We start from the raw sequence: 20,764 nt of genomic DNA, 5'->3' as shown, positions 1-20,764 counted from the left end.
AGATAGCACAAACCCTGCCACCTCTTGGCAGGACATCAGGCCCAGAGAGAGCACAGCTCTGGCCGTGCAGAGGTATTGCCACAGCTTTAGTGTACTTGGAATGACATATTGGAGCCCAGACCTCCTCCAGTGGAATTTGCTGATTAGTCTATAAGTGTATTGAAAGGCCTCATTAAAACACCATTAATGCTGGATCCCCTCCCAATGAGCCATCTCTTATTGCTACCCAGAGAAACTCTGAGGAAATGGAAAGGCTGCTCGGGCTGGCTGAGCTGTCCCTGGGCATGAAGCGTGGCCTGAGACAATCTCTGTGCTGCTCAGGTGTTCTTGTGGTTCTTTGGATCACGGGAGGTCCCTGGGACTCAGGGTTGCATCTTTGCCTCAGCTTTGCCAGCTGGATGCGCTGTCATTGCTCAGACTCTTCTTTCTGGTACTAAACTCAGTCCTTAACCTGACTCTTGGCCTCTGCCCGAGGCTCAGCTTTAGAGGGACCCTCCTTCATGGCACTGTTTTGTCTCTGCCCAACTGAAATGCTTAAATCCCATCTGGAGGTGAGGACGGCTGTGGTATCCACCAAGGCAGCTATGGGAAGGACCTCAGGAAACCCCAAAAAAGACCCAATTAATAACTCCTCATTGTTATCCTGAATAAGAAAGATCCACGTCCTGCAGAGCTTGCCAAAGAAGTGGACGGGGTGGAATGCAGGGAGTGGTCAGCCCAAATAACAGATGGGGATCTACTCTGTCTCTATGGGAGACGGAAGGTGACCTCTGTCATTGAGCTTGGAGTCTGCTCCCCACGTTTCTGCTCCCAGCTGAGCCTTGTGTTGTTTTTGTGGATGCCAAATCCCTTTGGCAGCGCTGGGCTGGGCGAGGTTGGAGAGCCCAGCTCCCATGGCAGGACAGAGCTGTCACCCTCAGTGCCCTCCTGTTGTCACATCCCAAACCCTGATTGAAGAAGATACCACCATAATCTTATTTATTGATTTTTTTTTTCTCAAAGTCATTGAAGTCAAAGCACTTCCCAGGCATTAATGAATGTATCTCCACAACACGTTGTGACAGAAGGAAAAGCAATTTCCTTGTTAGGGATTGGCAACAGAGGTACACAGGGCTGAGGGACCAAGCTGGTCCCACAGGAAGCCTTGGCTGCAGGATGAGAACAAACCCCTGATACCCAGGATTTCAGGCCAGTGCCTCAGCCCCAGGCCACCCGTGTCCCTTAGGAAGACAGGGGGGTACTAAGGGAAGGTTCATTGGGAAGCATTAAAATTCTTCCCAAACACAGACCCCACATGAGCAGGGGACTGCTGCTGGCCTGGCTGTGTCTGTGGTGGGACATGAAAAATGCTGGATATTTAATCTAGCAGATAATTTAATCGCATTTTTCCCCATAACATATTTGCATATATTTCCTTAAACATAAGGCAAAACCCATAATTTATTTAAATTAACAAAATTTGCCTTAACATTTTACATACCAGCATTTTACATAAAGCATTTTCTCCACCATATGTAACAAATATTTGTCTATCTGTTTATATATTATGAATAGTGACAACTATGGTTCTTATTTGTAGTCATTTCATTGATTTATTTTTTTAAACTTTCCCAAAACTGCATTGTACTTGGACTAGGTAGATGCACATATAAACACAAGCTCTCAGTATGAAGACAAATGTGTTTTCTGAGGAGTTACTGCCTGCCTGCTCTGTGAACAGCAGAACAGATTTACATTCTGGTTCCGTATTTATCTTAAGCATAAACGATGTGATGTTTATTACAGCAGCCATTATTAGGGAAGGAAGGAGATTTATATCCATGCACAGAAAAAAAAGGAGTTTGCTGCATCCTTCCAGAGCTGTGTCACTTCACCTGGTACCTGTTCCATGTGTGATTGAAGGATGTTTGCTGCATCCTTCCAGAGCTGTGTCACTTCACCTGGTACCTGTTCCATGTGTGATTGAAGGATGTTTGCTAATCCTTCCAGAGCTGTGTCACTTCACCTGGTACCTGTTCCATGTGTGATTGAAGGATGTTTGCTGCATCCTTCCAGAGCTGTGTCACTTCACCTGATACCTCTTCCATGTGTGATTCCCATGGAAAAGTGTCTCTGGAGCAGCTCCCCAGGGTGTGTCAGGGACGTGCCTGCTGCTGTGCATTTCTGGAGCTCACACAGTGACCTCCCAGCTGAGGTGACGTGCCACATGTCTGGTGCTGAGGTCACTCCTGAAGATCATTTTTGCGCTCTTAAGTCACCCAGATGCTTCTGGAACTTGCACCCCTTGCCAGTTTTTATTATTAGCTCCCTCTAGTACCAGTAACTTTTTTTAGTTTTAATGAGTAAAGATTTAATCAGCAGTGATCTGAGCTTTGCTGAAGCCTCGTGGATGAAATGCTCTCGTCAGTCCAGGCCGTGGGAGCTGAATTTGCTCAGCTCTTGCCCGTTTTCACACTCATAAATAAAATTTCCATTTAGACATCAGCATCCTCACCAGTTTCCCTGGGACTTGAGTTGGTGACTGTCCTGATGTGGGGAGGGAGAGATCCTCCAGGTCTCCTCATTTGGGAAGTATGGAATACCTGCTAAGCATGCCTTTCTTCCTGGGAATCTCTGGAATCTCTGACCCTGTGGAGATAGCAAAGCCCTCACCACAGCCACACTTTGCTCCACAACATCCTCCCCTTTCCAGGATAAAATCCACCACTTTGGAGAATGGTTTATTTAAATGAGTTCATTTCTTATGTGGGTTTTTTTTGTGTGCAAAATGAAACATCTTGGCACAGTGAAGTGTGAGGACAGGAGAGAATTTGCTGGAAATTCTGAGAGACTTAGCACGCGTGTGCTAATGGGTATAATTTCCACCCTGCCATGTCTCTCCTCATACAGACTGAAGGGCATGGGCTGTTCCTCCTCGTGATGAAATCCTGGAAGCCTGATTTACATGGCTCCAGGGCAGCCTGGTGAGGAAGAGGAAACCTGGCAGCACTACCCCTCAGAGATGCCCCATCCTGTCTTGGGCAGTGCCACCCCTTTCTGCTGGCACCTCGCTCCTCCTGGAGCTTGTTCCCTCGGGCAGGATTCCCACTTTTCAGCTCTTCCCAGATTTCACCTCGGTTTCCCCCTTTTTAATAGGAATGTTTGGCCTCTTGCACTCGGGCTCGGGGAGGAGCAGCTTGTTTCTGCAGCTGGCCTGGTGCCAGATGTCATCACTTCAGGCAGTGCCACGCTGCACATCTTCAGCAGTTTGAAATGGAGAGACAGAGAGAGACAGATAAGATCAGCAGCTTTAGGTGATGGCATTGTTTCAAATAAACCATGCATGACCCAAAGCTTCCACTTCAAATGGGGAATGAAATTGCTTCATCCTTTGACAGCTTGCTCCATGAAAGAAATTTATCTTCACTTAATTGCTTTAGATCCCAAGAGGCTGTGTACAGTAATTTCTAGGAGATAATTATATCAAATTAAAAAAAATATGTGACTATCCGGCTGCTGAGCATGAATGCAATGGCCAGAGAAGAGAGCAGGGAGGAAGGAGGCACCACAGCTGAGCCCTGCTCACAGGATCCTTCTCCTCAAGGTCCACAGGCACTCGGAGAGCCCAGGAGAGTCTGCCTGCAAGGCATTTGAGCTGAGCAGCAAGCTTGGAGCTGGGAATTCTGCTCTCCCAGAGCATCTTCAGGAGCAGGGAAGCCTTTGCTTCCCTGCTGGGGCATGGCAGGGATGTGTGTCACCCCTGCCTTGTCCCTTGTGCTCAGGACACCTCGCCAGGAGAGCTTGGCAGTGCCTCCATCCGGTTCGTTCTCCCGAGTGGATGTACAGTAGAGCTGAGGAACAAGAAAGCTTGTTGATTTAAAAACATGTATATTTAGAAGCAGAGTGTAAACTTCCTGCCCAGGCTGGGATTGGATTCTTGACTATGTTTGAGTTTCCAGTTTTCATTTCCTTTGCCCTCATACTTAACATTGTGTATCTCCCAGAGTGTGCCCCAGACTAATCTCTCTCTAACCCTCCCTTGCCCTGCATTTTTCTGCCATTATTTGCACATCAGTTCCAACTCTTCCAGGAAGCAGCATATCTCCTGATTGTCACTCCATGCCATGGCTTATCCTGGGCTCCTGCAGGTCTCCTGTGTCCCTCTGGAAGTGACCTCAGACCCCAGTCAGCAGCAGATCTGAGCTGGGGGCTGCAGCAGGGACAGAACTGCTGGCAGTTGCCACCCCTCAGAGAAAGATGAGCTCTTGGCATGGGTTTGAAATCCTGAAGGGACACTCATTCCTCTTGTTAGCTCATGGGAAACAGTCACTGACCAGTCCCAGCAGGGGTAAATCCATCCTCTAAGTCTTCTCTTTCTCTCCTTCACATCAGGCTTCATGCCCTCCCTGACTGCTCCTTGTGACAGCTCCTGCCCTGCCATTGCCTTTACAGCCCATATCCTGGGGACAAAGAGAAAGTTGTTCCCCCCAGGGCTGTGACAATTTTGGTGTGTGATCCTGCGTGGGCTTTGAAAGGGTTGACAACAATCCTGAGCCAGAACTGAGCTCCTCCCCAAGCCCTGTGATGTGCAGGCTGGTTTTTGAAGTCTGCTGCTGCTTCAGCTGTTCCCAGGAAGTCTGCAGGGGAACTGTGTTTGTGCTAACGAGGTAAAGTCCCCTTGTGTTTCTGGAGGGGATCTGCTCAATGGGCTCTTTGATGTCATCTCAGTTTTTGGACTTAAATCAAATAAATCTAAGAAAGAAAAGAAATGTTTTGGCTTAGCCCAGAACATTTGCACCTGAGCAAGATGACCTGTGGCTGTGCTGAAATCTGTGGCCACCAGTAGAGCTGTGGCCTGGAGCAGGGAGATGGAGGCTTCTGCTCCCAAAAGCTGCCTGGATTGTCTCAAGTGGTGGGAGAGTTGACACGTGTAAAAAAGCTCCTCAAAGCAGTCCTCAAACATAGCACTGTCCCCTGTGCTGATCAAGGTGCTGCTGATGGTCAATGTGATACCACTCAGGGTGCAGACAAAACTGGGTGGTTCAGGCCATTTGTGCCACACTGAACAGCCTCTCCTATCTTTTTCCCTGTGGCTCTAGAGCCCTGAGAAATGTTATGTTGGGATGACTGCCCCTAAATATGCTCAGATTTCATGTGTTGTCTCCTAGCTCAGACCTCACAGTGCTGCCATGAGGTTTAAAATGAATCATGGGAGTATTCAGTTGCAGAGGGGTTGGAACTTTAAGGTCCCTTCCAACCCAAACCATTCTGAGATTCTTGGTCCTGGCTGCCCAATCCCAGCTCCCTGACAGGTCACACATCCTGGTCTTCAATTCCAGCTAGTTGTTACTTTTTTTTTTTTTTTTTTTTTTGTGTGAGATGTCCTGACAAAGGACATCACAATGGGTAGCAGCTTCCACTGCTCTCCCTGACAGCCTCTGCAGCCCAAATAGCCTTTGTCCCTTTGTGTCCTCCTTCTGGGAATGGCAGAAACTGGCAAAGAGCAGTTAAAAATGGAGTATCCGAGGAGCTCATCTGGCTGGGAGCTGCTGCTCACAACAAAATTGGCACTTTTGTTTCAGAGGCCACGAGTGAAGGAGTTAATGATGATCCCAGATGGCTTCAGACTTTGCCTCTTGCCACCCCTTCCTGTTCCCCCAGGATCTCAGATGGTGGCGGGAGATGAAGTAAAATTCTAGAGTTTATTGTAAAGTTCATCCCTCTCCCTCAATCATGCTGGAACTTGTGTGTGCTGTGTTGGCAGCTTCAGTAGGATGCTACCTGGTAATTAATTAGTTGTCAAGAGACAGCCCAGAGCTTCCAAGTCTTTATATTCTTGCTAATAGAAATTGCTCTGATTACATTTTCCCCCTTGGCTGGAGGGATGAGGAGTGATGGTCCACGGGCAGCTGGAGCACGCCTGCCTGGCCTCTGCTGGGGCTCCTGTGAGCGTGCTAGCACATGCTTCCATCAGCACAGACCCTGAGGGAGCCCACTCCTGAGCCAAGGCTTTGCCAGCCTGGTCTGCTCACGTTTCTATCACACACTTCCCCTGCCTTTGCAGGTGAGCTCTGCCACAATTCCCCTTCAGCTGCTCCTCGGGCTCTTCCCTTGGCATCTCCGTTCCCTTCCCCTGCCCAGGCAGAGGTGCTTTGCATGTGCTTTTAGAGCCTTTTTTCTGGGCTAAGCTTAGAGAGACATTCAGTGTCTACAGTGGTTCCTGGTGTTTTCCCTCAGCCTCACTTTGGTTTCCTTTTCATTTTTATCTCCATGTTTCTGAAGTTAGTTTTCAGCAGATTTAGGTTTCTACCTGCAGAGCATGGTCAGGGAGCAAGAGATGCCTGGATTTTGGGCTCAGCCAAGCAAGGCACTGGTCCTAAGCTGGGTTTACCTTACCCAGTGGTTTGTTAAAGAACCATTTCAATTTTTATCCACTAGTTTATGTTTTTCCCATCTTCTTTGCAGTGATTCTCTGCTAACAGATGACAGGTCCCATTCTCCTCCTCTCTGGCCACTGTCTGTGTGTTCCCTAGTAGCCTGACACCTTGAGCAGCCTCAAAATTAGAATATTAGGAGCTGAACTCCATCATCCATCCTTTTGCTTCTCTGGTCAGCACCACCACCTTGGGGGCAGCAGTGTATGACACCCCAGCTCTTTGGGAGGTGTCACTCATTGCTCTGCAGCAGATCACAGTCATTTTCTGTCTCAATTATCAAACCTTCCCGTGGCTCCAGGGAGCAGCTGCCTGGGCAGGAGTTGGGAGAGAATCAGCCCAGCCCTTCTGGCAAGTGCAGAGCCCAGCCCATGGGTGCTGCAGCTCCTTTAATGTGACCTCGGCCAGGTTTCAGGGTGTCCCCAGCAGGCTGCAGCAGGATCCAGATGGTGCAGTCCTGCTCAGCACAGCCTGTCCGAGGTCCCCAGCCACTGGCCACCTTAGCAAGCTTAGGTGATATCAGCTCCTAGTGATTATCAGCTCATTTTGTGATTTCAGCTCTGTGCTTGCTAGGTGCCTTAGGCACACGCAGGGACAGAGAGGAGAATGCTGTGTGAGGTTCCACAGGAGTGTCTTTGTTGAATCTTCTGTGAAGGTTCTCAGGGGACAGCTCTTCTGCCAAGCTGGGCAAAAGTTGGGGTTTTTATAGGGTACAGAGGTTTTAGGAATTGTCCAATAGTAGGGTCGAGGGGAATGTGACCTATAGTCTTACAGAGAGAGAAGCAAGGGTCTGAAGGCAGAAAAAAGGGCTTCTAAGGTCCACTCATCATGACTGGGCATTTCCTATCTTAGACTGCTGAACACCATGGAGGCATTGCAGGTCCTGGGCCTGCTACACTCCTTGGAGCCTGCCTGCTGCCCCGGGGAGCAGCTGTGCCCTGGCTGATCCCAGGAAGGCTCCTGGCCAGCTGGGGGGGCAGCGTGGCTCTGCCGGATGCTCTCACGCCTGCCGGGCCGTGCCTTCCCTTCCCACCCCCGGGGAGCCCCGGGGACTGGGCCCGACCCACCTGACACTGCTGCCTCTGCACACATATGGTCCCTTGTCTTTGTGTTTGCTTTAGTGTGGGAGGGCTCCACGCTGAACTCCTGGAGCTTTTAAGCTATTGTTAGTGCCGACCCGGCGTGGCAGTTTTACAGGCATGGCCCCAGCCCTAACAAAGGCAATTAGGATGCTATTCTGTTGGAGCTTTGGGGATGAGAGATTTCTAGTGTCTGGAAGGAGCAGTCTGGAAAGGGCATAATCTAATGCAGAAGATGAAGACAAAGGCATTTTGGAGGCAGGATGTGGGGAAAATGGGGGCATGAGATGCTCAGAGGGCAGAGCTTCTGCAGGATTGGGGATGCAGGAGCCCAGCAGCTCAGGGTGCAGGGGTGGAGTGAGCGGGAGAGACGCAGAGATGCTGCTCTGAGCAGGTACAGGGAGGTGTTTCTGCTGGGTTGGGGTGAAGGGGGAAGGGGAAGAGTTGGGTGCTCTGTCCTTGGGCAGGAAATGATGGTTCTGGTGAGAAAAGTGTGGGGTGGAAAAAGCCCCAAGGTGTGACAACCACTTGAGTGTCACCCTGCAGAGTAGTGAGCAAAGGAGATGGAGGTGACAGTTGGGACAAGAGTGTCACAGGGCTGTCGAGTGACCTTGGAGGTGGTACAGGAGGGGTGGGGGAGCTGGAGAGGGTCACAAGGGCCACCAGCAGCATGTGGTTTGGTGCAATTCACCCAGGGCGAGTCAGGAGGCTGTTCCCAGTCACAGGGCTCGAGTTGCATTTCTTGCTGCTGGCTCCTTCCTCGCTTGGCTTTTCCAGCATCTGATCTGAGTGTTTGTTTGCTTCCAGTGATTTCAGTTGTTTTCTGTTTTAGCTCCTGACCCCGAGTGCCTGGGCTGGGGCAGGCAGGCACCGTTTGAGAGCCGCCACTTGGCGGCAATAACTGTTCGAGCCGTGGAGCAGCACCCATCTAACCCCTCTTTTCACACACTCGGAGCTTCCCAAACATTAACCTTTGGATTAAAATTTTCCATGCTTGGTCTCTCCCCAGATGTGATGTCTGAGCTTTGGTTTGGGTTCATGTTTTTCCTGTTTGCTGGATTCGTATTATGGGAGAATGAAAGAAATACTTTTCCCATTTACAAAAAAAAAAAATAAATTATAGTCTTCATTTATTTGGGTTTTTTTTTTGTTTTTCATTCTGGGATTCACCAAAAATGGTTGAAGTTTGAAGCTGAAAATAATTAGCTTGGCTGCAGCAGGCTGTTGTCACAGCAGTCAGGGAAGTGCCACAGCTCCAGGTGTGTGACACTGTGGGTACCACCAGCACAGCCTGCTCAGCCCACTCCAGGTACACTCAGGCACTGCCAGCAGAGCCAGGAGAGCCTTGCTGTGAGTCAGCCTGAGTAACTCCAGATCTGCAAGAGGGCGTCTGGCTTTTTGTTTTTTAGAAAAGAGGGGAAAAAAAAGTTGTTTTTCAGGCTGCACATGCAGGCTGCCGATGCGCTGGGGCCGCGCAGGCTCCCGAGCCGGGTGAGTCAGGCACAGGGCTCATCCCCTGCTCCTGCTGCAGCTCCTGGCACAGGGCTCATCCCCTGCTCCTGCTGCAGCTCCTGGCACAGGGCTTGTCCCCTGCTCCTGCTGCAGCTCGTGGCACGGCCAGGAGATGACGTGCTGGGGACACGGCCGTGTTCTAGCCCCTGTGGCTCAGCTCCTGCCCCAAGCCCCCTGTGCAGCGTGGCTGTCACTGCCCCCCTTTACAGGACAACCTGCCTCCTTTTGTCTGATGTCACCAAGGGGCTGCACCATCCTTGTGCTGAAGCCAAACACTCAGATCCCACTTTTTGACACCTTCTTCTCCACCTTGGACAATGCTCTGCGTTTCCCTGCGTTGATTTTTTTTTTATTTTTTGCTGGCTGCTGCACCCCTCCTTTGTGCTCCAAGTCTGCTCGCTGCTCATCGGGTGGGGACCTGTGCTGCTCACACCAGCACTTGTAATGTCTGGCCTGCAGCTCTGCCAGAGGACAGAATTGGCTCTGGGTGCACGGCTGGATCGCGAGGACGGTGTTAGATGGAGGGTGGAGTGAGTGAATACCCCTCTCTTCCTACTGTGCTTTCAGGAAATGTCTCTAATGCAGCTGTAAGTGTGAATGAAGTCAAAAGTATGGATTGGTGCCCCTGCTCCAGCCCACCCCACTTGTCAGGGCCCATCCAGAGTCCCCACCCTATTGTTCTACTTCAGCTCCTCCGTTTCGGGGCAGGGGCCCTGCTCTGCACTCAGCATCCCACTCCCGAGAGGAGGAGCTCTCCCGAAAACAAAGACACAGCGAATAGCTTTCCTTTCCCCACCGAGCCAACGTTCCAATCCCTCCTTCCCTTCCCTAGGTGTGTTTGCAGTTCTTGGCCCAGCTGGAAGCGAGCAACTGCAAGACTCAGGCCATTAATCATTTGCCAGAAAAGCTGAGTATTGGGTATAAGTAGCAGAGCTGTGCTTGCTGCTTCCTTAAAGCAGAGCAGGATCTGCATGGGCCAGAGCTCACGGCCAGTGCTGAAAATCACCTCTCTGCTAGGCTAAGGGAGCATGTCCTGCTTGGAGCAGCCCCTCCTGGAAGAGGACATGGGCTCTCAGGCACAAGAACGTCATCGGGAGTCCCCTAAGTGGCAGCATTTCACTGTAAAGCAAAACAGAGCATTTGTCCCTCCCCGAAGTGGCTGCTGGAAATGGTGTGAGCTGCTTCCCGCCCTGCCCCGAGCCCGGAGCGTGCTGCCAGCGCGGTTCTTGCAGCAGGGGGGAAATGCCAGTGTTGGTAATATCTCTGGGGCTGTGGTGGCCCAGCCAGCCAAGCTGTGGTGGCATTTTTCTGGTGTTATTCCACTGCCTGCTGTATCCCCACCCTCTGTTTTCAAGGGAATTCAACGCTGGCCCCGGCGGCGCAGCCGGCAGTTGGAGGAGCTCCTCCCTGCACATGGCAGCCCCGTGAGCTGCCCTTTCACCAGGGCTTTGTTAGTTCAAAGCAAAGCTGCTTCTCCTTCTCCTTCCAAAGCTGAGGAGAGGCAGAGTGCCCTGAGCTTCCCAGCAGCATCCAGGGCTGGTGAGGCGTGCGAGCAGCACCGGGGCAGCTCGGCATTGACGTTTCTCCGTCTGGCTTCTGGTTTGTGGAGCAGAGGTTTCTCATCCCATGGCTCTGACTCAGGTATCTGTTTCCTCTGATGTGGGCAGCCATCACTGGAGCTTTTGCCCTGGGCACACTGTTGTTTTGTGTCCTCCAGGGGGTGGTGGGAGTTGTGGGAGAGCTCCCCGAGTGCTGCCACAGCTGGCCGGTGCTGTGGATCCCTAGGATGGGAAAAGCAGCGTTGCAGGAGCAGCGTCTCTGTGTTCTAAAGTTCCCCTAAAACTGGTGGGATGAGCATCCAGTTTGTGTCCTAGACTGAAAAGTCTGAAGGAAATGAAAAACACACCTTGACTCAAGCCAGGCATGCACTTTAACTCGGATTTTGGGCTGTTGCTGGGTGTCAGCTCAAGGACCCTCAGCTCTCTGCTCCACATCCAGCTCCACGTAAGAGCAACACCAAATTCCTTTGGCACTGAAGGCTTAGGAGGGATCTTTTGTGGTATTTCTTTGGCTGCATTTTCCTGGCCAAACAGCCCTGCCTGAATTCAATACCGTTGTGCCACTGGCACTAACCACTCTGACCAGTTTAGCTAGAGAGGGGTCCCAGTTCAGCAGGTTGGGATTATCACCCGCTGAGAATTGCTGGTGTTTGAGGAAGTGAAAACCCTCTGGGGAGGCTGTGAGCAGTGGCCAGGTGGGAGCTTTGCTGCTTTAGGAGGTTTTAGTGGTTCTCATTAAAACAGTCTCCTGTAGACTCAGTTTCCTAAAAGAAGAGGAGAAAATTCCAAATGCTTTCATCCCAGTTCAAGTATCCACCAGGGCAGGGAACTGTGGAAGTTACGGTGGGATCTCAGATGACATTCTCTGGAAAGAAAACTTAATAGAGTGCAAGTATGAAATGCTCAGGCCAGAGCAGCTGTGCCCTCTGCAAGGGCTTGGCCAGTGCTTGCACCTCTCCCTCGCCTGTGCTGGGTAAGGAAGGGTAGAGAGGGGGAAATCAGGGGTCTGCTGGAGGAGCCCCTCTGCTTTGGAAGCCTTTGGCACCTCCGTGAGATATTTAAATGACAGACAGACATATAGGGATCTGTAAATACTCATTTGGTGCCAACTAAACCACAAAGAAGATACAGCATTTGTGGTCCAAGGAAGTTTAAATATTTGTGGTCAAACTTAAAATTCGACATAAAACTCTCATCTGCAATGGAAGGCAGCCAGGAACTGCATGGAGAACGTATAAGCTGTGTAAACTCACAGAAATGGCTTCCCAGCCAGCTCTGCCAGGACCAGGCAGAATATTCCAGCTCTTGCCTCTCTGCCTTTAGCAGAGGTGACACAGGAAGGGCAGAAGGTGGATGGTGCAGGCTGGGCAGGTGGGGGCTGTCAGGGTGAGTTCTGGTTTGCACCTTTATGCTATTTTTATACTGTAGATTGCCAGCCCTGCTTCCCCGTTCCTGTGCTTTTCCTTCCACCACCCAACTTCCCACTGTCACAGCACTCTGTGACACTGGTGCCTTGTCCTGTGGGACAGGAATCTCTGAGTTACTCAGTGGGTGAAATCCTGGGGCAGTTTCTCATTGTCTCCGTGGGCAATCCTTGGGAAAGAGTTTGTGCTGCTGGTGAATCTTCAGGGTTTCCTCCTTGTGAGCCCCCAGCAGGGCCAGCTCCCTCCTGCAGCTGCTCCAGAGACACATTCCGGAACAGGGAGGGTGCCAGATAACCACAGCAGTGTCCCCACAGCATGGGGCAGCCTGGACTGGGCTCCTGCCCTTTTTTTTCCCCTCCACATGTCCTGCAGAAAGGGCTCTGTCTCAGGGCACTGTCGCAAGAGCGCCCTGAGATTTGCAATCGAGATGTTGGATTGAACATTCATCAGCCACATTTCCCAAATTCCAGCAGAGACAGATCCCAGTCCTGGCACAGCAACACGGTCTCTGGTCACCAGTGTGGCCCCACAAGCAGATGTACCCAAAAAAACCCTGGGTGGAGAGGTGTGGGGGTGGCCCTGCCTTGTCCCCAACGCCAGCGTCCTCTGGAGTGGTGGCCTCAGAGGAAGGGCAGACTGCGGCTGCTGAGAGCAGAGCAGTCGCCTTTCCCTTACTAAGCAATCCTCCCTTCCTCCACCAAAGAGCCTGCTAACCACTTTCTTATCTGTCTGAACTCTGCAAAACAATCTCTGGCAAGGCAGGCATCCTCCGAAATGGCAGAGGAAATAAATTCCCCCAGTCCCCGAAAAGGAAAAGACTGGAGGCTCCTGCGGCAGGGAGAGCAGCCCATGCCCTGTGAAAGCTGTCAGTGGTGCCATGTTGGCTTTGCTGAGGATAAGGAGCTTGCCTTCCTCCTTCCCCAGCCTGGGACCGTGGGTTAGGGGCAGGATTTCAGGGATTTGTCTTCCCTGGTTTGTGTTCCAGTAGGATTTGTAAGGGAGGAGCAGAGCGGGCTCCTTTGGACTTGGCTTTACTTGTGGCCTGACTTTTTCTCTTTCTTTCCTTGGGAAGTTTGGGGATGTGCTGGAGCTGGGCTGGGAGACAGGAAGGCACTGAGGTGGCTGTTACAGGGAGTCCTTGTGTGTGAGTCACTGTTTCTCCAGGAGTCCTCTGCCTCTTTCCCAGCTGTGATTTTTCAGCCCCTCGTTCACATGACAGACAATTTAAATGTGTGGTCCTGTGCTCAAGGCTTCACCTTGAAGAGCAGAAATGCCCTGGATATGTCACTGCTGTGGGGATCAGCACATGTGGTCATGGTGGGTGGAAGCAAATTCTTTCTCCAGTGAAAATTCCTGCAAAAATTCCTGCAGTGTCTTACTGGAGGCACCATTTTGCTCTGTGGAGGAGCCCACAGCCTCTGCTGAGCTATTGGCACCAATGCCTGAGGCCACGAGGAGAATCAGACACTCACAAAACAGATGAAGCATCCCCATTACTCACTGGAAGCTTCCTGTATCCCATCATCTTCTCTGGGACTGCTCTGGTGGGGGTAAAATTCAACAAGCTGAAGAGCCACCTCCTGCCTAGGAGGTGTCAGATGCAGCCTGGAGCCAACTGCTCCGTGCTGCAAATGCTGCTGCTCCCTGGATCTGACAATGAAGTTCTTTAGCACATTTAACAGGTGAGTAAGACATTAGGGCAAGTCTTTCCAAGCATCAGTGAAAGCCAAAAGCTTGGTTTGGAATCCAGCAGGAACTTTCCTCTCCAGACTGTGTAGCTCCAGGGAAGGAGTTGGTCCTGGGCTGGGCTGTGTCAGCTCTCTAGGTCATCCTGGGTACAGGAACTTTAGATGGATCTGGTTTTTCATCTGGAACATCTGCTTTGGCTTTGGTGTGACTCTTCCACAAAATTAACTAAAGGTTCCTGCAGGACCCTCAGAGGTATTTTGGCTTCAGGCCCCAGAGCTGCTCACAGCTTCCCCCATGTCACTGAGTGTCACCCTGATGTCCTGCAGCTGCCAGCAGTGACAGGTACCAGAACCTTGGCAGTAATCTGTGCAGGCTACTCAGGGCTCTGGTCTCTGACCCCAAAAACTGGGTGACTCAGCTCAGATCCATCACTTTGCACCTTTATGTCACCCATGTGTATTCTCTGCATCACTGCATTGGATGAGGCGAGCCCAGCAAGCCCTGGGGATGGTGGGCAGCTGGCTCCCTTTCCATGCTGCTTTCCAGCTTTTAAGGCCAGTCCTGGCTGAGCTGTGTGGCCTTTAAAGCTGGAAAGACAGAGGCGTTTGCCAGGCCAGAGCACATCTGCTGTGATGACTCGTCTGAGACTGTGTGCCCCAGTGCAGAGGCTGGAGCTGTGCCTGAGTGAGGCTCAGCATGCTGGGAGAGAGTTTGGGATAAGACATGGCCACATTCTCTCTTTGGAGAGTGGTTCTCCAGCTGTGGCCACGGGGAAGAGCAACTGGAATGGTTCTTCTGGACTTCTCTGTCTTCCTTGGGTGTTTTCTCATGCTCCTCTCTGTGATGGAGCATCTGGCATGGATGATGGCAGATCCTTTCCCCAGCTGTGCTCTCTGGTTGGTGCACAGGATCCAGCAGTGAGATCCATCCAAGCCAGAGGTGCCTTGGTTTGGTCCCTGCTGCAGCCAGAGTTGCTCTCTCAGGTCACACACAGCATTGCAGGCACGTGGGAACCACGTCCCCCGAGCCTGCTTGTGGGGTTAGTTGAAGTTAAAAGTTTCTCTGAGAGACCTGTGCCTGGAGGCAGCTCTCAGCTGCCTAAACCAGGGTTACACCCAGCTGTGAGTGCCTCTGCCCAGCTGGGATGGACACCTTGGACCTCCCTACCCAGGAACCAAACCCCTCCAAGCTGTGTTTGGGGCTGGGCAGAGCAGGGGGCTCCTTGGGTGGGGAACAAGCCCAGGGGAGTTGGGCTGTGATGAGTCCAGGGTTGAACCCAGCCCAGCTTCTGTGCAAGCCTGTGAGATTAAAACACAGAAGGGATGAGACCGAAGGAGGCAGGCGCTTTCCTTTGTGCTCCTCCTCCAAGCTGGCTCCCCAGAGATGGGAGGAGGCAGCCCAGGGCACAGGGAGGCACTGAGCCATGGCCTGCCTGGATGTTTTGCAGGGTCAGTGCAAACGTTTCAGCTGGGCAGGGCAGTCACTGCATGGTTTAGATTGTTTGGGGCTCACTTGGTCTCAGCATCGTTCAGCTACTTCAGCTAAGACATGTTTAAAATGATGTGGCAAAAACAGTGTTATCCCCACTCTGGATCGTGCTGGAGCTTGGCTCTGAGTCCCTGTCCTATCCCGTTCCCATCTCCCAATCTGGGATGGGATCTCTCCATGCTATGACTCAAACTTCTCATGTCCTTTTCCCCTTCTGAATCCAGCTGTCAGGATGTGCTGGTGTCTCCCCCTCGCTCACAGGAATGCAGAGCCGGCAATGGCAGCCTCTCCTCTGAGCAATCACTTCTCCAGAGCTGCTGCCTCCTGTTTCCTTGTGGAGTCGCGGGTTTTGCCGAGGGAGAAGCTGCCGGGATCCCCGCACACACCTCCGGCAGCAGGGGGGCATTGCCAGAGGGCATGGGGCAGCGCCCTCCAGGCCATGTCCGTGTCCCCCCGGGATGTGGCAGGTCCCCGCGGCTGAGCAGGGCTCCCCTGGCCAGCTGGCTGGGCTGCCGGAGGCTCTTTGGACTAGCTGAAGGAATCTGCATTCCTGCCTCCCAGTTGTTTGCTCTTTAGGACGCTGTGTAAAATTAACAAGTTGTAAAAGTTGATTGAAGGCGGCGGAGGGTGTGACAGCGATTTTGGGAGCTGCGGGAGAGCGGCGTGCGGAGCGGCGGGGCCGGCCCGGGGGCAGAGGCGCGGCCCCGCCGGCTCCGGGCGCTGCTCTGACCCAAAGCGAGAGCCGGGCTGGTTTCTGGTGGTGTCACCAGCACCAGGTGCAGGTGTCCCCTCAGGCACAGAGCTCACAGCTCGCAGAGCAAGCCCTTCCCTCCCCTTAAATCTTCTGGAGGACATGTGGTGCTGTGGTGTGGAGTCCTATGCTCTCCGCAGTGCTCAGGGAAGCTTTTGCCTTCTGCCTGTTTTATCAGTGGGGGGAAATGTAGCTGAGACCATAGAGGGGATCGGCTTCATTAGATCTGGGAAGGCCTGGTTTGAGTGGGAACCTCACTGACTGCTGGCTGGAGGTGACACTCGTGAGGTTCTGGTGGCACTGGCACTGCAGAGTGGCTTTGAAAACACAACAGCTGGTACAGTTAATGCTGCAGCCCTGTGGGTCTCAACAGGCAGTTAGTGTGTGTTAATGTGTGTCCCGCTGTGTCTTACTCAATGATCAGTATGTTAATGTGTGACCCATGAATTAGCAGTTGGCTAATGAGCCTCGGCAGCGTGGCCAAGCAGCCGCCAGCCCCCAGTGGGTGGCTGGTTCTGGAGCTGGTGGTGAGCCTGTCTGATGGAGCAGGAGATTGGGAACGTCTCCCCTCCAGCCCTGATGGCAATCAGGGCTGCTGCAGCCGAAGCCGCCTCAGTCCCACGCCTGGCCCGCAGCCACGTGTCCCCAAGAGGCACCGTGGTGGCGAGGGGCTCTGGGGTGGCTCTGGGGAACTGAGCCCGGGTCACGGACGGGGGCACCAGACCACTTCAGCAATTCTCGTTTTCGGTTTTCCTTTGAGAGCGGCTGCGTTCGTGTCAGGCCTATTTTCATACCCAGCAGTGACTCGGAGCCAGGCTTTCGGTTCCTGCTGTCACACTGCACAGAGGGGGAAGGGCTCTATTCCCCTCTGGGGCTGAGGTGTGTGCTGCCACATCACCAGAAACATCCCCACCGTGTCATTTCACACTGCCATTCCTTCGGGAAGGTCGGGCACAGCTCCTGGTGTCCCTGCCACGCCCCGCTGGCATTGCCACGTGCGCCAGGAGCACCGTCGTGGTTATCCCGGCGCTGCCACTCACATTTCCACCCTGAAACAGGAAGTTTCTGCCCCAGGCGGGTTGCTCGGCGGCACGCAAGGTCCCTGTCCGCCGTTCCAGAGAGCCCTGGGTGCCAGTCACGGGTCACTTCTTTCCCAGCCTGGCTGCCGGCAGCCCGGGGCTCTGCCGCGTCCTCCCCGGGCAGGGCTGCACGTGACGGGGATGTGCAGAGCATTTGCTCCTTCCCTGTTTTTCATTCATGTGGGCTGGAAAAATGTGTTCATGAGACGAGTTGCTGTGGCATTATGTCATGGGCCTTTTGGTTGGGCTCTTTTCCCCCCAGCAGATGAGCTGGATTTAAGTGTGTGCTGTGCTGGCTTGGCAGGAAATCTGGTGTTTCCTACTGGTTTCTTCTTTAGGGGAGGAAGGAGTGATCCCACCTGCCCTTGTCCCCAGCCCCAGCCAAGAGTGAAGAGAGCTCTTCTGCCTTTTGCCCAATCATTCCTGATCCAAGAGGCTCAGATTTAAGCCTTTGTGGAGCAGTGGCTGCACTGCAGCTGTGCCAGCACTCAGCCCCTCCTGAAAACCTCATGGATGTCACTTTTATTTCTGGAGGTGTCTTGAGAAATCCCTCAGGAATGGGGTCAGGATGGGGCACCCATCTCTTCCCCACCTATACAGGCATCCCCTGCATCCCCTTCCCCACTCCTGCTGTTCTTGGCCACATCCTGGCATCCTCTGGCACGTGGCTGGTGGTGGTGGGCACTCTGCTTGCCCAGCAGCCTGGGCACAACAGAACTGCAGATACCCAGACTGGAAAATCCCTGGGCAGAAGTTAGGCCATGTGAGTCTCCGTGGCATTAGCCCATGGAGCTGGGGGTGAAGCCAATGGTGAGGTTTCCACCACTTCCCTCAGCTGCAGCTCAGAGCTCTCAGGAGGGATGTTTCCCATGACAGCCATTCCCACTTCGCTCATGTTCTCTTTCCTTTGGACTTTCCCCTGCACACAGTCATTCCTAAAGGAGGGCCAGGAGGTTGGGAATGTTCCTGTGGTGACACTTGCAGGGATTGCTCCTGGCTGGATGTCACAAGCAGTAAAAGGCTGTCCTGGGAAAGAGGGTCCCCAACAGCTCCTGGAGCTGCTGAGCTGGTGTCACCTCGTCCTTTGCTCACCTTGGCACCATAGGACACATTTTATAGCTGCAGAATCTGTTGGTCCTCAAAATACTAATTCCTGTGATCACCCTGCTCACATCACCTCCCTGCAGCAGCAGCTGCCTCTGTGGGGAGGACAGGGCTTCTCCTGCCATGCAGGTCCAGGAGGACAGGAGGATTTCAGGGGGACACCTACCAGCAGAGGCAGCCCCAGATGCGGGTGCACCAGGGTGCCTTGCTCCGGCAGTAGCTGAGGTGGAAGGTTGGAGGTCAGAGGAGGGTCAGGTTTTTGACACGCACGGCAGAGACACACTGGTTAAAATTAGCCTCAGAGAGGAAACTGGCAGTGCTGTGGAAGAGCAGAAGTTTCCTCTCACGGCAGCCTGGTGCAGCGGGGCCAGTGCCACTGCCGGCCCTGGCTCACCGAGGCACGGCCCCATCGGGGACAAGCTGATGTCCTCCACACCAGCACCAGGCCTGGCATCACATGGTGTGTGTCCCTGGCTGTGAGGCACCTGGCCCTCTCCCCAGCTTCAGAATCCCAGTCCTGGCAGCCTGCAGAGACCCTTTTGGGATGGAGGTCTCTGAGACTGCTTTGGTCTATGAGCACAGCAATCCCAGGGTGGTTTGGGGGCAGGGGAAACTCAGGCGTCAGCACGGACTTTGTGTCCGTAGCGTGTAGCACTTTTAATCTCCTTTGCTGACTTTCTCCCTATAAATCTGCAGCTCCCTGGGGGTGACACCAGTCAGCAGGAAGCACCAGGGGAGAGCTGTGCAGGTGCAGAGCCCTGCTGCAAGGGGACAAGGGCTGAGCCAAGGCCAGGCGTGGCAGAGGTGCCGGCTGAGGCTGTGCCGCGTGGGACAGGGCTGTGGAGGCACCGGGCTCCCGTGCTCTGGAAACTCCATTTGAGAGCCTCATAAATTGGATAATTACCCAAGCTATTGAGTTTCCTTCAGGCCAGATCCGTCCCAGCCTCCCCAGCAGGGCTCCCCAGTTGGTCTGTGAGATGGGCCTGTGGGACGGGGTCGGGCTGGAGGTGAGATGGGGCTCAGGTTTTCACAAATGCCCCCACCCTCTCACTCTCACACCTGCATCCCTCCCCAGCTTTTAGGGAGGAAATCCAGCAACGAAGCTAAAAGGAAGCAGAGGGATAGGCCACATCATTGATCTCTCATGGTTCAGCAGGATTTTCCCCCATGTGCTGGGGCTGGGCGGGGGGCTGGCTGTGCCCTGGGAGTCCTGCAGCCCTGGAGTGCTCAGAGGAGGCAGGACAGGATCGGTGCTGAATGTCCTGACTTTGCCTGCCTCCTTTTCCCTGGGGGGCTACGAAGCAAGGCAAACCCCTTCCAGCCGTGTTTAGAAGAGGGGCACCGCTCACATCCCTGTGGTGCTGCCTGCATCCCACTGGGCCTTCTATCCCCAACATTTCCCCCTGGTTGTTACTCATCTGCTCCCCTTTGCACTGACTTTGTTTTCCTTTCCCTCTCCCCAACCCCCTCGTCCTCACCCCGTAGGTTATTGCAGCCGACTGCAAGAGGGTCACAGTTCTGAAGTATTTCCTGGAAGCCCTTTGTGGACAAGAAGAGCCTTTGCTGGCATTCAAGGGTGGAAAATATGTGTCAGTGGCACCCGTCCCAGACGCCATGGGAAAGGAAATGGGAAGCCAAGAGGGAAAACAACTGGAAGATCAGGTACCGTGCGGGAAGAGCGCGCCTCGGTGAAGGAAGAATCACCCCTGTGGGGCCCAGCCTCTGCCTGCCCTGCAGCTCCCGCTATTTATAGCTGGCCTAGCTGCGTGTGCATTTTATGGGGGGAGGCAGGGGGGGCAAATGGTGCACAGCCCTTGTCTCCTGAGTGTGCTTCGCTCGTGCCCTTTCCTGCCAGCCCGGCCCGCCCGCCTCTATCTCGCGCGCTGCTATGAGTTCCAGATGCTGCTTTTTTCATACCCAGGGTGGGGGCAGCTTTAATAACGTGCAGCACCACGGCCCCGGGAGAGGAGGTGGGCGAGGGGGTGTCAGGGTTCAGCTTCAGGATCAAGTTTATAGCCGTGGAGCTCGTTGAGCAGAGGCCTGAGCTCCAGCCTCCAGCACACGTACAGGAAGAGCTGACATTGGCGCCCCGTCCCTCCCCTGCCTCTCACATCCTGATGTGATTAAGGAATTCAACTCTTGTTTTTCTGCCCTTGCTTGTTCCTGTAGGCCTTGCTTCACTCCAGGCTCCGTGTGTGTGTTTAAGGGCCCTGCCAGCTGCTCTGCAGGTTGACTCCTTTCTTCTGTTTAATCTTGCAGTTGGAAAGGCCAGGGAAACAGGAGAGAGGAGCAGAGGCGTTGGGAACGGGAGGCTGGGTGGCCTGGTGCTGCCCAGGCTCACTCTGGCTCCCCTCCCTGTGCTGGGGCCAGGCACTCAGAGCCACAGGGATGTCACCCTGAGCAGGGACAGCACCTCCTCTCTGTCCCATGGGAACTGAAAGTCAGAAAGCTCAGAGAAGCCCAGAGCAGTGCTGTACTCAGCACCCTCCTTGTCCCATCTGAGCAGGAGACAGCAAATCCCCAGGCAAGAGTTGTCTCTGTGAGGTGGGAGACCTGAATCTTTGTCCTATTCTGGAGAAGGTGCTGGAGGTTTTCAAGCTGGCATGTGGGATGTGGGGGGGTGTTTGTGTTCTTCCCAGTGTCATGACAGGGATGGTCCTGTTCTT

At 53.4% G+C, this 20,764-nt stretch overlaps 1 protein-coding gene across 4 annotated transcripts in view; it reads left to right on the top strand.

Moving 5' to 3' along the window:
- SMG6 (SMG6 nonsense mediated mRNA decay factor) overlaps positions 1 to 20,764 on the top strand; it is a 106,303-nt gene that overhangs the window by 69,183 nt on the left and 16,356 nt on the right. For all 4 annotated transcript variants that reach the window (XM_059865842.1, XM_059865839.1, XM_059865838.1 and 1 more), the window contains one exon: positions 19,584 to 19,760. In XM_059865842.1, the coding sequence (XP_059721825.1) occupies positions 19,584 to 19,760 (177 nt within the window). The remainder of the gene's footprint in view (positions 1 to 19,583; positions 19,761 to 20,764) is intronic.

This window comes from Haemorhous mexicanus, chromosome 22 (genome assembly GCF_027477595.1).
Source record: "Haemorhous mexicanus isolate bHaeMex1 chromosome 22, bHaeMex1.pri, whole genome shotgun sequence".
Lineage (NCBI taxonomy): Eukaryota > Metazoa > Chordata > Aves > Passeriformes > Fringillidae > Haemorhous > Haemorhous mexicanus.
This window is presented reverse-complemented; position numbering and strand designations above follow the sequence as displayed.